General features: G+C 35.5%; 1 protein-coding gene across 1 annotated transcript in view; it reads right to left on the bottom strand.

Annotated features, from left to right (window-relative positions):
* Positions 1-668: 668 nt before the first annotated feature.
* ZCWPW2 (zinc finger CW-type and PWWP domain containing 2) overlaps positions 669-18,500 on the bottom strand; it is a 26,077-nt gene continuing 8,245 nt past the window's right edge. The window contains exons 3-9 of the mRNA XM_029283289.1: positions 10,241-10,355; positions 9,604-9,662; positions 8,076-8,131; positions 7,970-8,020; positions 5,367-5,398; positions 2,313-2,434; positions 669-845 (exon numbers count right to left, since the gene is read on the bottom strand). Of these exons, the coding sequence (XP_029139122.1) occupies positions 669-845; positions 2,313-2,434; positions 5,367-5,398; positions 7,970-8,020; positions 8,076-8,131; positions 9,604-9,662; positions 10,241-10,355 (612 nt within the window). The remainder of the gene's footprint in view (positions 846-2,312; positions 2,435-5,366; positions 5,399-7,969; positions 8,021-8,075; positions 8,132-9,603; positions 9,663-10,240; positions 10,356-18,500) is intronic.

Here is an 18,500-nt window from a genome sequence, read left to right as displayed (position 1 = left end):
GTACCTGCCAAGGCCGCCCGGCCGCCGATCTTCTGGGCCGCCCGGCCGCCCGGCCGCCGATCTTCTAGGCCGCTCGGTCGCCGATCCTCCAGGGGCCGCTCGGCCCGGCCGCCGATCTTCTGGGCCGCCCGGCCGCCGATCCTCTAGGCCGCTCGATCGTTCGGTCGCCGATCCTCCAGGGGCCGCCCGGCCCGGCCGACGCTCCTCCAGGGCCGCCCGATCTTCTAGGGCTGCCTGGTCGCCGGGCTCCAGGTCGCCCGATCTTCCAGGCTTCCGGCCGTCGATCTGTCGATCCGCCACTGGTCATATCCCTCGCCTCCGCCGGGCCGCCAGGCTGCATCCAGGCGGCCGGGCCACATCCTCCGCTCGTTCTTCCTTCGGCTGGCTGCCAGCAGGCCCTGCGCCCTCGGCACCCTCGGCACCGGCCGCCAGCGAGGTCGCCAACACCCTCCACGTCCTCAGCTCCCCAAACCTGGGTCGTCGACCCTCAGGAGGCCCCCCGTCTCCGCTGCGGACTCCATCCCCTCATGGAGCTAACCTCGGTGAGTCCGTCATGGTTTGCAACCATATTATATATTATTGAACTGCTTTTTACATTCTTCCACTATATGTGAAAAAGGATGTCTTTTAAAGTTATAAACAGGATAACGGATTCTCTCTTATCAGTGCTACAAGCTGCCTTGGAAGTCAGCCATTAAATAATCTATTTCTTTAAATTGTTCTGTTATGCTCTCTATGCATTCTCCAGCCATGAAAGCTTTCCCATCAATTATAATACAGTCTTCTTCAGTGTTGATTTCCATTAGTCTACTTTCTTCACTAGCTTCTAAAGAGCAGTTAAGCACCTAGAGCCAAAAAAGAGAAGAAAAAAAGACTTCATTCATATTGTGACTATATTATGTAACTTTGCAACTGTTTTCATGAACACTAATTCCCACAATGGAAGAATTGGTGGCAAAGGTGATGGAGCTAGCATAGATGGTGAAATCGTTTCAATTAAAGAATTTATCTAGTTATGTTTCTAATTGGAAACTGCTTCTGAATTTTTTTTTAGAAACTGACAGAAAATGACATTTTTGCTTTAGGTTTTAATGATTAGACTAGTTTTGTAATTATAGAAATCATTTGACATGTTGTGAAATGTAAAGCAACAGATTGATCTATTGTTTTCATTGTTTACTGCACCAAGAACAACCGTTAAGTCATTAATTTTTTCTTCTCTTTTTATACTTTTTGCTGTTTTATTTTTCTAACTTTTGCTTCGTCTATATTTTTAACTTATAATAAAAGTTAATAAAATGTATTAGTGCCGCAATTCCATGCACTTGATTCAGCAAGAGATGGCTCATTATATTTGCACAGCTAATGATTAGGTTCACACTTCCTGCTAACCTATAATGTGGTTTGTCTTATTTTTTGCTAAACACCTTGCAAGATTCAGTGCATTGCAGTCTGGAAAAAAGATTTAATCTAGCTAAATCTCATAGATAACAAAGCATTATTTAAAAATAATTGTACTGTGAGAATATAAATGTAAATGTGAATCAAAAAACACAGTACAATATTCATTTGCTGAATAATCTAGCTATTTCTTGATGGAAATATGATTTTTCAACTGGAAATTCTGCACTGGATCCAGATCTATTGAAATATCCAAATGAAATAAATAGGACTAATCTAAAATCATCAGTTTTAATATACTGGATAGATTGTCAAGTTTATCAATGAAGTTCATTTTTTAATTGTTTGTTTTGCTGTTTACTTGGTCTATTATAGACAAAGTCTTGTGGATTGTGATCCAACTAGAATTTGTTGGAAAATAGTATAACAGATGTAATCAATATATAAGTGAATACATAATTGTATATTCATATAGCATTCTCTTTCTTTATAAATCCAGATTTGCGCTGTCACATATTCCATCTGTCCATTTAAAAACACATAAAGGGTGGAAGAATAGGATTAAAATGACAGGGTTTTTTTTGATTTGGCCAAAATAAAAAGAAGCTCATTTATCAGTATAATGTTATTCTACTAATAAATATTTTATTTATTCACTAAAATATATTTATTTGAAGGATATGTACTTTTATTTCTCAGATTAACAGTGAAATTATTCCTTTTCATGTTAGAGGGGAACACTTTTTGCAAATGCATTCTAAAATCAGCCTAGCCCCATATATGCTTATTCAAACTATGTCTCATTGATTTTAATGGAATTTATTCTTAGATAAGCATGCATAGGATTTTAGCTCCCCCCCCCCACTGCCCCATTAGTAGCAGTTTCTGGACTTCCAATTAATAATTCATACCTCTTCTCTTTCATTATTGTCCTCTCGATTCCCAGATGACTCCAAAAAAGGCTTGGAGGTGACTAACACTTGACTGAGAATTTGGTCCAAATCTTTCAGTATAATTTCTGTCTCTGTTACAGCTAATAACATAAAATAATGTTTTTACTAAAAATTATATTACCGCAATTGTTTAATTTAATTCAATTACAGGCATTAACTGGAAATAGCAATCATTACAATTTTTTATGTTTCATATGTTAACTTATCAATAAATTCATTTTAAAATGCATTTTAAAATTTATTCTATTAATAATACTGTATAATTTCAAATGAATCCTAAATCCTAAATCCTATTGGGGGATAGTTTCCAAGTTTAATTGAGTGGGAGCATACATTCTGTCAATAACATATTTACAGAAAAAGTTTAAAATATGACTATTTTTAGAGACCCTTAATTATTGAAGAATAATTTGTCTATAATAAGCAATAAATGGGCACATATCTGTTGATGCTTTTGCAGTTTGAAATATACTTATTGTGGAACTTATTTACTTTCAATTCCCTGGAACTGACTTAAAATGGAAAGAGATGAAGACTCCTGAAGAAGAGAAAGGTTACCATTCAGTGAGACAGCATAACTCGAAAGTGTCTAACATGCCACTGTTCTTCTTCACCGTTTTGCTGTTTCTCCCACTGATTTCAAACGTATTTAGGATTAACAAGATGAGATCCAATTTTGTATGACTAATCTGCATGAAAAGTTTACTTATATTTTATTTATTCATTGTACCTTTTACAAGAATTAAAAACAACTAACATAAAATTCCCTTCTCAAATATTATTACCACAACAACCTTCCAGAATTTTCTTGGACAAGACATTGTGACTAGTCCAGTACTTACTTTTACAATGCTATTCTCATTTTCTTTCTATTGGTTTATATGTTTTATGTTTGTGCATTTAAATGACAATATTTAAATATAGAAATAAGAATAGCAACTTCATGCACTACACTTTTATTTATTTTTCTTTCAGGGACTAATTTAAATTTCTCCTGCTCTAATCTGAATATGTGTTCACTATAAACAACTTTTTCATTGCTTGTTGTTATATTATTAGCTTTATATATGTTTAGAAGGCAACTGTATTTGAAGATTTTTTTAAAAATCGGAATTTTAATCATGTGACCATGGGGATGCTGCAATGGTTATAAGTGTGAAAAATGGACATAAGTCACTTTTTCAGTACCATACTAACTTGAACGGTCATTTAACGAATGGTTGTAAGTCAAGAACTATATGTTGCATGAGGAGAGGCTGGTGCATGACTTGGGTCTTTTGAATATTGATGGTGGGTCCAGAGTTGCCACAAGGAGAATTTGTTCATACTGACTTATGGATCTGAGCCAGCATTTAGGGCATGGTCATTGGCAAAAAGCAAGTCTCTCAGAACAGTTTCCTTCACTTTGGTAATTAGGCTATTACCAAATTCGTATTAATTCATTTGCATGTCTGTACGTAAATAGATTTGTTTTATACTATGTATATCAAACCAATCTTTTTCTAAGCAGATAGTCATGAGGCAATCATGATTTTTATTTATTATGGGTCTCTTGAAGGCTGAATATCTTTTTTTTTTTTTTGCATTCTCTTATGAATCAGTTCATGTCACATTACAGAATAACTTTTTCCTAAATCTTGCATTTATAGGGAATGTTATACATGTTTTCTAAAATTAGGAAATGGCTCTTCATTATTTATTATTATTCATGCCATATTATTAACATCTGAATGCCTATTTTCATACACACCCATATATAAGCTAGATTACACCAGTTCATATTATGACATACTTTTTTCTAGCTTTTATTTATAATTAAATCTTTGCCTTGATTTTTATACAAATGTTCATTCATTCTAGTCCACAGACAATAAGGAAAGTGCAACCAAAGTCCTGTTTTACATCAAACATATTTACATATTCTATTCATGTTAGAATCTCTAATCTAAATACTAACTTGCAAGTCATTTTTTTTGCCACCCACTGGAAATTACATGCAATAATACTGCATGCTGTACTCAGGTAACAAATACACAAAAAAATACATAATAATTTTATATAAAATGTTAGAATTTCATAATGTTAAAAAAATGCTTCCTAAGTTTTAAACTAAATCTCTTTCTAAACTCTTTCAGACCAAAGAAATGCATCTGCTTTTACTATTCTATAAAACACCCTTGATATTTTAATTATCTGTGTGATGCATTGCTTTAGTTTGAGATACTTAAAAATAATTAAATCATTTTGTGATTAGCTTCTTTTATAACTTTACTATTTACCATGCAATAAGTTTAGGAAATCTATCAGTTTGTCATATTTAGCTTTCTACTTACAACTGCTGCAACACCCCTATGGTCACGTGATCAAAATTCATGGGGTCAAGGGATCACCTTTTGTAATCTTCTGACAAACAAAGTCAGTGGGAAAGCCAGAGTCACTTTACAACCATATTATTAACTTAACATCTGCAATGATTCACTTAACAACTATGGCAAGAAAAATTGTAAAATGGGGCAAAACCCCGTAACAAATGTCTAATTTAACAACACAAATGTTGGGCTCAATCATCTATATATTCTTTAACCTATGATACAAGCTTCAAAGTGGTTTTCTCAAAATGGCAACTTTAAGATTAGAAATTTCAATCCCACAATTTCCCAGCTGGCTACTTTAGAGCTTTAAAGAAATATTGCTTTAGAGCTTAAAACATTTCCTTGGATCTCATTCATTTTATAGTAATATTCTATCTATAGCACAATCTGATACATATCTATTCAGAAGCAAATATAACCAGATTCTGAGCTGTTTACACATAGGTAATGTTTTAGGTTAAAGCCCAATACTCAGATATTTTAAAATCTTGGTAAGATATGCAGACATTTTATACTTACCTTCTTTTTTTCAGAATAGCCTGACAAACATAATAAACATAATAGTTTTCTTCAGAATCAAGTTCTGCTTTCTATATTTAAAAAAGCACATAGTTTTGTACTTGTATATATGAACACTAACCTAAGCTTTGTCTTGATAGGATATCTTCTGACCTTGCTATTTTGCAAGGATATGTTAACATTATTTGCCTGAAAATTGAGAAAGTTATGAGTATTTGTTGTGAATCAACAATCAAGAATAGATAGAAATAAGCCAGCAACATAAATGGTTAAGATCCAGACTTAGTTAAATTAGGACTAGACAGTAAGGTATAACCTATGAATGAATTTGGATTGCAACCAATGTTTCATATAATAAAAATATTTATAACTATTTGTGAATAGTACCATTTCATTAAAACTCATATTAGTTCTTTAAAGCATACCTTATAATGATACATGCATTGAAGGTATATTATAAATGATATTGTTTATTTAAATTGAATTAGATTTTTGTCATTGGCATTTTCTACAAATCCTGAAATTTAGCTGCCAATCTACCAATCAAGCTGAAGAGTTTACATTGTATATAAATGTTTAAAATGACTTAAGGTAGCATAATGAACTCTTGAAAGTCAACTTGAAAATTATCTATTTTATATAATTGTGAAAGGTAAACTGCTATGAATATATGAACTGACCTCAGACTATGCATATTTTAGATATAAGTTTCTTCAGCTTTAAGTTAAAGATTTATTTCAAATAAAGTCTTTCCTTTTAAGCCTTAAGACACAGTTCATCATTTTGGAAACAAAATACAGATTGCATCAGAATGTACATTATTTATTTATTAGAATATTTCTGTTCTGCCTTACACTCAAACATTTCTGAAATTGCTAATAAAACTTTTAAGTTGATTAGCATAATGTGATGAATTCAGATTTAGTAACATAAATAATAAATCCACTGAAATCTATTACTGATTTAGAGCACAATCCTACAGTAGACAAGAGTGGCAACTATGGAGTAAGAATCAAACTCAAAAAATCTTTTTTTCCTCCCAAGCAGGCTTGGAAATTAGTATTTCCTAATATGTGAAATCATGCCAAGAACAAAATGGGAGGAGGAAGCTAGAGAAGAACCTGCTACATCAGTGGTTCTCAACCTGTGGGTCGGGACCCCATTTGGGGTCTATCGACCATTTCACGGGGGTCACCAAGCAAGGCTGTCCGCCATTTTTTTTGTCCGCCATTTTTTCCCCCTTTTCCAGCGGGTGCCTTACCTCCCTTGGGCTGGGCCAGCTGTTGGTCGGCCTGCTCCATCTCTGCTGCTTGCCAGCTACGCCTCGGCTGGTGCAGGGTGCGTAACCACGCAAGCGCGGCGCTCCCGGGCAGGGAAAGTCCTTGACTTACGACCGGTTGGATAGTCCTCCACTTACGACCGGTTTAGTCCTCGACTTACGACCGGTTTAGTTTTCGACTTACGACCGGTTGGGGTCGCGGCATTAAAAAGGTTGAGAATCACTGTGCTACATTAAAAGTCATTGCCAGCTAAGACATCCCCAAAATAAACCTTATCCCAATTAGGAGTTTTAGTGGATTGTTTCCCTTACACTGATTATAGTAAGAGAGAACTCAGAAAAGGAAAGAAGGAAGGAAGAAATGCACTTCATCCCTCACTTCTCTCCTGTCAGTAATTGGGCATGGGTTTTAAGCTTTATCAAGCAAGATTATTCTGCTAAGAATTTTCAGTGGCACTACTTTATCCAATGCAGACCTTGTGCAGAGCTTTCCCAAGCTTAAGCTGTCCTTTCCCAAGGCAGAGTGCACTAGTCTAGGGGTCCCTAACCCCCATTACTGTGGCCTATTTGGAACTGGGCCATGCGATTGTGGGCTGGTGCGCATGCACGCAGCTTGACTTGTTCAAGCAGCAGGCAGCATGCACCCATGCACACACATGCATGCAGCTCAACTTGTGCAAGTTGAGCTGCACATGCATGCACATCGAACTGTTGCTCATGCAAGTCGAGCTGCATGCACGAGCCAGCCTGCCACTTGAGTGGCCTGGTTCCCCTTCTCCCCCAGCCGGGCAAGCAAGCCACAAAGGTTGGGGACTGCTGCACTAGTCTTATTAAGTATTAATATAGTATACCTCTTTGTTAAAACTAACTGATTGTTCAGCTGCAAAGACCAGAGTATGGTGTCAATTATGCTAACATCCTTAATTGTATTATCTTCTGTATAGTAGTTCTTAACTGAATGTTTGCCAGGAGGTGATTCATTAATACATCCACATGACATGAATAGCAGGCACAATCATTGCCCAGCAATATAGTAAGCCAAAGAAATGTTTGAAAGTTATAGAACTAAGACTTGAAGATAAATTCCTGGCATCCTGCAAAATCCATTTGAAGGATGGGATGTGATACAGGATGGAACAGTATGATATATGCTGGATGTAAATATTTTATTGTACTTTTGAAATAAAGTGGATGAAATCTAGAGATAGGGGTTTTTAGCTATTGACTATGAATTTAATATATAGTAGGAGCCATATTAAAATAGGGTTCTTATGAGTTTTAACAGTTTTTGGTGGCTGATCTGATTTGCTGATACTGAAACATACTGCTGATTTATCTATTTAATCACTTCATTGTAACTTTTTAAATATGCTGTATATCACTCTGTTGTTTTAATTATAAGGAAGGCTAAGTACAAATAAATAAAAGACATATACTTCTTATACCCTGGAAAAATTAAGATACATGAATTTGCTATCCATATTCTTTTATTTTTCCTTGTCTAGTGAAAATCACAATATTTTAAGACCATCAGAAGATAACCAGACTTACTTTCTTCCATTTCTGTAACTAGTTTTCTTCCCACATTTTTTTGTACAACTTTTAATCTGAGAAAAAAATGGATTATTTTTAAATACACAGTATATTTAATGGCAGTCAACAGCTGTTTCAAAAGTATATGGTTACCTTTTAATTTCAACAGCTCTTCCCTCATAGATGTTATTTTTGATCACTTGTAAGTAAGATTTAATGGGTAGGTTCACCCATTTTATTAAATTATATATTTGTTACAATAGATTTCAGCCTTGTATTTTTCCTTTATCTGTATTATAGAATAGGATGTTGGAAGAGTTTTTTGTTTTCTCATGGTTAAATTATCACAATTTCTTGTATATTCAAACCACAACTTTGGTTAATTATAGTTAACATCTGATTAAGTCATAACTGAATTGGCATGTTAAATTCATTAAAAATTAACTATAATTTATCACTTCACAAGAATGATAAAATGATAAATTATGCAATAGAAGTTTCTGAGACCCTCTTGGTCTGTCTGTCTGTCTATCTATCTATCTATCTATCTATCTATCTATCTATCTATCTATCTATCTATCTATCTATCTATCTATCTATCTATCTATCTTCCTCCTTGTCCTCCTGCTCCTCCTCCTTCATCATCATCATCATCATCATCATCATCAAAATCATCATTTTAGCTATTGTCTATCCACTGCAGGATGGAGGCCTCTTCTGCATGTTTCCAACCAATACAGTCATGAGCCTTTCTTTTGTCAATTGGGCCCACAATACTTGCTGATGTCGTCAATCCCCTCTTTCATGGACCCTTTTTATCATGTGGGGTCCATTCTGTGACTGCCTTGATCCACCTCCCATCAGTTCTTGCTATGTGACCATCCTATTATCTATCTGAATATGAGATTAAATGAGCCTGAAGCTTCTGGCATCTTATGGTGGTGGCGCAGTGGTTAGAATGCAGTACTGCAGGCTTATTCTGCTGGCTGCCAACTGCCACAGTTCGACAGTTCGATTCTTGACTCAGCCTTCCATCTTTCCCAGGTCAGTAAAATGAGGACCCAGTTTGTGGGGAGCAATATACTGACTCTGTAAACTGCTTAGAGAAGGCTGTAAAGCACTATGAAGCGGTATATAAGTCTAAAGTGCTATTGCTATTATCAATATCACACAAACAATATTGGAAATGATGTTCAAAGTATAGTTAGTATAGTTAGTATATTAATATAATTACTATATTAACTATAGTATTTTTCTTTAGGTATTTATTCCTCACCCCAAATCAAACATGTTTTATTTAAATTATTGTGAAGCACACAATAATAAAATGAATTAATTATATCCATTTTCATTCTAATATAAAATGCTTATAAAATTAGTAAGTTACTAATTTATTCAAGTTGCAAAAACAAAGACATTTCATATCAATAAACATTGTGATAGGAAGTAATATTGCTATTTAGAAAGAACAGCTGAAAGCAAATATTGCAAAGCAAAGTTGTCCAATAATCAATTAAAATTGTAAGAATTTATATTTAAATCTTACCATTTGTCTACATTCTATTTTATCAGTTTTTCTTTTGGCTTCTTTGTCATTTACTGTATCTAAAAATCATTATGAGAATAATTAAGAAACAATTGAATCATAATGACTAACAAATATAAGATTTTATATGATTGTTTTTGATCTGTGCTCAATTCTTATGTTATAAATATTACAATATTATGGAAATAGGAATCTACAAGAAAACTACTCAAGACTAACACATGGTGGGCTGTGATCCCATGTTTGCTGGAGGAACACGGTCCAATTCAGAACTTGGTTAATCTTGCATGATAAATTAATACCTGCAGTAAGTACCCAAAGATATTTTATAGAGTATATTGATCATAACAGAGATGCAGCTGCAGGAACTAGTATTTGATTAAAGGTTATATCCATCATGTAAAATGTACAGGTTCCTAACTGAATAACACAGATTATTTTGAGCTGGGTGTTTATTTATTCTTTTATTTATGAAACTTCTGTTGATTTGATGCAGGAATCATTAGTATCTAGCAGTATTAGTATTCAGTACAGATACTATCATTAATTCATGCCACAATTACTGGGAAAAATATTTGCACACATAAAAATTCAAGTGTTTGTGTATAATAACAACTAAAAGGCCAGATAACTGTACCCTTTTTTGATAGATAGCATATGTCGAGCCTTTGCTGAGTAGAATATGCAAGCAATTTGTTTGCCTCTTCCAATGCACTGTCATACCAGGCTTTTTTCTTCTTACATACATCTGCCTAAGGAATAGACATATAAATATATATCCAGCTATGTTACTAATTGATATTAGATACATTGTTATTTTTCTAAAGTTCTCAGTATAAAATGTAAAAGAATATTTTTACAATGCATTTAGTTAGTTACGTGCATTATATAAATAGCTGCAGAAACAATGAACATGCAACTTAAATTGAACTTGAAATTATTTTAATTTTAGAAAAAGGCATTATTTAAATTGGGAAATTGTGGAGGAGGAGGAGGAAAGCAGAAGCAGAGACAGACACAGAGAAAGAGAGTTTGTGTAGCAAATTTTAGGTGCTATTAAAGAAAAGCCCTATTTTCCTTTTAAAATAAAGGAAATGATATTTGCTTTTTTTGGCTCAAACATAAAACTTACAGTCTTTCTTGTAGTAACCCTAGATCTCTTGAAGCAGGACTATGGAAACAATATGACTTTGTAAATGGTTTTATAACTCAGTTTTATAAGCTCAGTGATGGCAAACCTTTTAGAGACCGAGTGCCCAAACTGCAACCCAAACCCACTTATGTATCGTCGGGTGCCGGTTGGGCATGGCCCATTGGGTAGGTGTGGCCCATTGAGTGGGTGTGGCCAATTGGGTGGGCATGGCTGCGGTGGTAACGGAAGACTGGGTGGGACTAAAAAGTTCAATCAATCAATTTCAACTGTGAGAGATCTTTTTTTCCCCCTGCAAGAAGTTGAAATTGATTGATTGATTGAACCTTTTTTTTTTTTTTGCCCACAGCGGTGGAGGCCTAAAGCGAAAAGGTTTTATAAAACTCAGCTGAAGGCCTAAGACTGGGGCGATGGCATGCGTGCCCACACAGAGGGCTCTGTGTGCCACCTGTGGCACGCGTACCATAGGTTCGCCACCACAGACATAGCTGTTTCTGCTATATAATTTGTTTTAGTTATTATTCTACCTTTCTTACAATTTTCTACTGTCCTATTGAAACCTTGGGGAAAAAATATTATAAATGCAGTGGACTGCAACATGTAGTACATCCGAAATAAAATGTATGTCCTTAAACTGATTGTAAATCATCAAGTTCATAACATATACTACAAAGCTATTTAAGATCAGGGCATTACCTTTATGTTTTGGTATTAAATAAATCTAACAGAAATGTCTTTAGCTTGTTGCTAGGCATTAACAACTGAACTCAGTATTGAGCTGCTACTTTGCAGAAACTACAAATTATAATTCTCTTAACACTAAAGTTAATGGGTTAGAAGATATTAATACTTTCTATTTTTATCATCCTGTTATCAATAGACCCTGAACTAAAGTATAGGAGTTTCAGTTAGATATTTTCCCTGTGAAAAGATATGGGGCATATCAGCCTGTATGGGGAAAAAACAGCATCCACAGTTTTTAATATTTATTCTGAAAAACACAGAAAACAGAAGGTCAGTTTAGTGTTTATATATGTTTTGACAACTGTTTCAGTTTTGAACTAATTATACACTTACATTCTTTAATTACTACCCACCCAATTATTGGTTATCTGAGTCAAAAGTACATATGATTTAAATAAGTTCAATACTTATTGTGTCATCAAATATTTCTAATACAAATTATTTTATTTTTCTGACAAGCCATAGTCAGATGAATGCTGTTGTCACTCATTTATTCTTCTCAGTGAAATCTTCACAAGTTAATTACTAGCGTTTATTTAACTCATAAACTCCTAAATATTCCAGATATTTTTTTTAAAAAAAATAGAGGAAACTAGCTAGCATATTTGCTATGCAATAAATCAAACTAAATGTAAAACAACAAGAACAGAAAAAATCATGTTTGTAATCTTTCAACTAAAATAAAATCAAGTGAAATTATAATAAATTGGAATGTTTTGTTAGATTTCTGTACTTGGTTCTATTTACACAAATGTGTCTTGTTTTCTGAATAATTTTAAAACAAATATATCGCTTTAATTCCCTTGATTTTTGAAATAAATATGTCCAATGGAAACACGTTTACCCTTTGAATTCTTGCAAATGAAGTATTATATCAACAGCCTTTCTTTGTTCTTCAGCAATATCTGATATTGTAACACCTTGCTCAATGAAGAAGCTTAGAAATCATATATATTTTGTCACATTAAAGTTATCTAATAAAGCAAGATAAGATTATAAAAAGATATTTATATACATATATTTAAATGTTTTTACTTTGTAGAAGTTATATTGTACACTTTTCTCCTCATTACAACCAGTGCTTTTTTTCTAAAAAAAAAAAAAAGGTGCCGGAACTCACACACGTCATACAACCCACCTTGCCTACCCTACAAGGTTCCATCCAAAAAAGGTGCCGGAACGCCATTCTGGGCGTTCTATGAGAAAAAAAGTCCTGATTACAACAATATCTGCCTCACTATTCTGGCATCTGACATACTCCCCAGTTTGTTATCTTAACCTTAACCTGTTTAACTTTAAATCTCTTTTAATTGGCATTATTTTCCTCCATCAAAAACTTTAAGGAAATAACATATTAAACTATAAACCTGTGTGTTATATGCATTCATCTGAAAGGCTTAATATATGATTCACTGTGTCACATAAATGAAAAAGATTGGGTTAATACAATAAGCCATGATTCACTTAGCTATAGCCAGGGGTGCTGTACAAATAGTTTTGATCATTAGGATGAGTTGTCAGATTTTATGCCTAATTATCAGTGTGTACTGCAGCATTGTTTCTGTGAATAATGTTTTTTAAAAACTTGCACAAAAATTCCAAGATGTGTGACTTTACATAATGGCTACTGTTTATTTTATAATTATACTTTTTTGTAGCATGTTATCTACTGTTAAGTAATAAAAGCACAGATCAATATTTTTCAGAGTTCTCAAGTATCAGCATTTCATGTGTTGCTGATATTTGAAAAAGGACTAGCTTAGGGATTCCTATGAAATATATGGTTTTAATACAGAGTTTTCTCAGGCAAATAATACCTAATTATCAGGGAAGATGTCGTTTACATTATCCCAATTATTAAGGAATGAATAAATAACAATTCACTTAAAACATACCAGCATTGGTTAGTGCTATGCTAACATAAGGAGGGAGGCAAACTACTATTTTGAATCATTGGGAAGACGTGCGGGCCAAAGAAAAACCAGAGATGACAATTATTCTTTTATTCTAGTGATTTTGTAAAAATGTGTTCATATTGATTTTTGTCAATATGGGTGGAATGAACTATGCCAAGTAGCAGCTGGCTTGAGGATCTTGGTCTGGTGGGGAAAAAGTTGCTTTGCAAAGAGAGCTCTAGTGCACATTATATTTCTTTTTTGCTTTCTTCAAAGTTCTTACAATTTTCTATGGGATGTAACTAAAGCCTTTGAGGAGACATTACTGCTTGAATGACTTCACAATAACTCTGTAAGTGATGCATATTTTAAAGTTATGACACAGTGTTACATTTTTGCAGAGGTGAAATCATTTTCAATATAATACTAGCATACAGTAAATTTCTAATAAACTGAGAAATATGGAAGCTAGCTAAATAGAAATTCAATATATTAATCGATGTGTGCCACCTTGTGGTGGAACTCTTCATTATTCTGATGATGTTATACTAGTTTGGCTAATGAAATGTCTGCAAGAAAACAACCAAGCTCAGAGATCACCAAGGACCCCTTTATTTTATTCTAAAATAATATGATTAGAACATAATAAAATATAAATTATTTAGTTAAAATAGATTAAGAGTGGAAATATAGAGCTGTTGAAAAACATTTTGTGCCATCAAAATTTTCACTTATTATAAAATGGCACTTTCCATAAATATCTGTTAATTTCAGTTAAATTAAACATGAGTTATCTTCTATTGCATTTTGCCTAATTTCTTGGGTATTTTTCTTAGTGTTATTTTGAATCTAAATTGAAGATGCATCACTACAATGGATTACTCACTATTCAGGTCAATTCTATTAATATATTCATCAATATCAATTATGTAATTCCTACTCCACTAGTCACTTAAAAATAATTGAATGAAAATTATTATTAACATCCGTATAACATCCAAATGTATTTGGAGATCATTAGCCACTTCTATATTTGTGAAAATGATTTAAAAATCCTGCAAAGGTCTGAAATACAACTAGCATCATAAAAATGTTATATGTATTTATAAAAAACTGAATCTGTATTAATCTACATTTCCTAAATTTCTATTACCGCATGTACATTTTATTGATGTTATTAATGATATGAATATATAGATGATTCAAACTGAAACTAATGTTTTAATAGTTTTTAGTAAACTTGGATTGAACTCAAGCATGGGCTTCAAGCCTATACAGACTGCATTAGAAGCAGGTACCTTTCAGTTCTATGAGATTTATCTTTGAACAGACATACATAAATTTGCAGTTACTTGATTTTTAGCCCAATTTAATTTTTTGTTGCTTTAATAGGAATGTTTAATTAATTGTAGCTTATATCTCATCTACTTAAAAATTCAAGGTACCTCATGATTCATATACATATATCCTTAAAAGGTCAACTCTTTATGTTCTTCACTTGCTGTAGATGTCTGCTACTGTGATGGTGATTGGTTCCTGCTCTGATAGATTGCTGTGGTCTGCTGTCAGGTCCTGCAGCCACTTTGCACTGATGTTATGTGTTTTCTCTTTCTCCCATATGTTCTTCTAGTACTGTTTGTTCAGTTTCTGTTGTTCTTCCAGTACTGTTCAATTTCTGGCTCTACTGTTACTGCACTGCAGTTGGGAGTATATCTTGAATGGTTCTTTGGAGAACAGGGCATTCATCTTCTTGGTCTCTGCATCTCTAAACAATGGGTGGAAACTAATCAAGGGGAAAAGCAACCTAGAACTGAAGAGAAATTTCCTGAGATCAATTAACCAATGGAATGGCTTGCCTTCAGAGGTTGTCAGTACTCCATCAGTGGAGGCTTTTAAGAGACTGGACAGCCACTTATCTGGAATGATACAGGGTCTCCTGCCTGAGAAGGAGATTGGACACAAGGTCCCTTCCAACTCTGTTATTTTGTTATTCTCTAGTGTGTGTCCTTAGGCTGGTAGCCAGTGCTGCGAGCCTTTGTTTTGCAGTTTTGAGGGCTTCGAATGGAGTCAGGCTCTTGTATTTTTTCAGTAGCCAAACTTTATCCCTAATTTTCACACTTTTCTGTAATTCCACCGCTTGACTCACCTCTATCTGAGTTGCCTTAATCTTACCCACTAATGTCATTTTTCAGGGCAGATTTATAATGCTATTTTTTTTTATTCTGTAGGGCAAGCACATCCAGGATTACAGTGGCTGTAGTGTATACTAGTTCATTGGTTTGAATTATAGTGGTAGTAGGGATTGTTGTGAGGATTCTATTGGCATATTCTAGCATACTATCTGATGGCACTTTTCTGCTTAATGTTTCTCCCATATCTGTTGCTGTTTCAGGCACACTCTAAACAGCTCATTTTTGGATGCCATTTTATTGATGTATACCTGAATGCCCTGGATTTCATCCATGATAGTGGTTCTGACATTCATCACACCCAACCATCCTTTTTCTGATGTACAGTTTCTGGGTGTTGGAGTTTGGATAGAAATCTCCATACATCATGAGGAGCTTCTGGGTCTTCACACTGGCATCTTCCATGTCCTTCTTTGGCCAGCTAATTGTACTGGCAGGGTATCTGGTGACTGGCAGAGCATACATGTTGATGGCATGGTTCTTGTTCTTCCCATTGAGCTGGCTCTTCAGGACTGACTGATTCTTTGGTGATATTTGAATGTTGCTGTCTTCCTTGCCTCCTCATTGTGGTTCTCATATGACTGTGGAACACCAAAGTCCTTATAACTAGTCTATATGTCTACTATGTGACCCATGGATAGTTTCACCATTAGTCTTAACTACTTACCCTTTCTTGACTACCATCCAGCTACACTTCTCTAGTCTGAAAGACATCCTGATGTTCTCACAGTAGATCCATGTGAGGTGGATCAGCAAGTCTATGTCTCATTCATTCTTTGCATAGAACTTGATGTCATCCATGCAAAGGAAGTGGCTGATGTTAGTTCCACTCCTGAACTTGTATCCATGTCCAGTCTTTGTGATCATCTGGCTGAGGGGATTCAAGCCTATGCAAAATAGCATAAGGGACAAAGGATCACCTTGGTATATGCTACGCTTGATGGCCACCTGAATGAGCTGTCTTGAGTTAACTTTTAGTGTTGTTTTCCACAATCTCATTGAGTTCTTGAGGAAGGTTCTCAATGTCTTGTTGACTTTGTATGGTTCAGGCATTCACAGATCTATGTGTGTAGCATTGAGTCATAGGATTTCCTGTGGTCAATCTGGGTTGTGCTCAGTTTGGTTTGTCTGGACCTTGAATCTTGGTCAACTGCTTTATGTATGTCCAATTGGTGTTTGAGCCTCAGATTTTGTTCCCAAAGCTCTTCTGAGCCATGCTCATATACTTGCCATATGGTCCTGTAGCTATAATGGCTGATAGGACTCAGCATCTCAGTTAGTGTGGATACAGGTCTTCCGTCCATCCACAGTTCCCTCATATGCTTCTTATATCCCCTCTCATTAGGTTTGCTATTATAGTAGCATTCCATCAGTTTTAGGTTTTCTTGTCTCGTCTATGTATGGTTTGTTCCAGTGGCCCACTTATCATCAAATTGTTCTGGTTCCTCAACATTAACACAGACCTTATTAATCTGGGTGATATCTGAGCCATCATGACTCTCCTAATTCATGTCTTATATTTTGCGGTAGGCAGGTAAAGCACTTAAGGGTCTTTGCCCAAAGACTCCTACTGATAAGGTAGGTATCAGCTGGAATTTGAACCCCAGTCTCCCACATCAAAGGCAGCTTTCTAACCACTATGGTATCTAGCTGCTACAAGAATAAGATAGGAAGACCTTTTTCAACTATATCTGAACCTGAAGTTTTAGAAGTTGGCTATTTCTATTTTAAAGGTTCTCCTGAAAAAGTCACATATTTATTATATTCATGACTGGTGACCGATAGAGTTCAATTAAGCTGGTACTGTTGAAGCTAAATCATTTCTTTTTTTTCATACATTCGAAAATTGAACAAGATTCTAGTATCTGGAAGAGACAACAATAAATAAAAAAATATATTTCGTAAATCAATTTGAATATTTTTCTGCATTTCCATTAATAAAATGGAAAGTGGCTGAGAAATCAATTCTATAACCCCGTGGTGGCAAATCTATGGCATGCGTGCCACAGGTGACACACAGAGCCCTTTCTGTGGACGTGCGCGCAATTGCCCCAGAGGGATGTGGGGTAGGGCTGTTCCCCTCCCCCTCTCCATGCGCGCATGACTAGTGGGAGCTGGAGAGGGCAGGGAAACCAAATCCAGCAGGGCTCTTGGTCTCTTTCTCTCTCTGCACCGAGAGTCTGGAAGCAGCTGTGAGAGCTGGGTGGGAAGAGGGGAACCTATAAAAGGAGCAGGTTTTGGCAGGAGAGAGAGAGAGAGCACTTGCCCTTTGGAAGCGATGGTGCAGTCGGAATAGTGAGCGAGCAGTGTGAGTTTGGAGAAAGGGCGAGCGAGCTAGTGAAGCAATGTGAGTTTGGACTTTGGAGAAAGGGCAAGCAGGACAAGCAAGGAAAGTAGTACGCACATGTTTGGACTTTGGGAAGGTGACCAGGGTGAGTGAGGGAAGTAGTATGGACATGTTTGGACTTTGGGAAGGCGAGCAAGGAAAACAGCGGGAGTTTGGACTTTGGGAAGGCAACCAGGCCGAGTGAGGAAAGTATCATGAGTGAGTTTGGACTTTGGGAAGGCGAGCAGGGCGAGCAAGGGAAGCGGAGGGAGTTTGGACTTTGGGGAAATAGCGAGAGAAGTGTGAATGAGCGAAGCAGAATGCATTTGGAGAAAATGCGAGAGAAGGGTGAATGAGCGAAGCCGGTTTGGAGAAAATGTGAGAGAAGGGTGAATTAATTTAATTTAATTTAATACATTAACTTATATGCCGCCCTTCTCCCCACGGGACTCAGGGCGGCTCACAGCATATTAAAACAACATAGCACATTTCCCCAATAAAAGCCAATTAAAACCAAATATTTGTAGCTGTGTCTCTTATTAAAAATCATTAAAAATTATCCCTATTTAAAATTCACCCTAGGTCAGTCCCGC

This window comes from Protobothrops mucrosquamatus, unplaced genomic scaffold, assembly GCF_001527695.2.
Source record: "Protobothrops mucrosquamatus isolate PMUCROS unplaced genomic scaffold, P.Mucros_1.0 scaffold47, whole genome shotgun sequence".
NCBI lineage: Eukaryota > Metazoa > Chordata > Lepidosauria > Squamata > Viperidae > Protobothrops > Protobothrops mucrosquamatus.
This window is presented reverse-complemented; position numbering and strand designations above follow the sequence as displayed.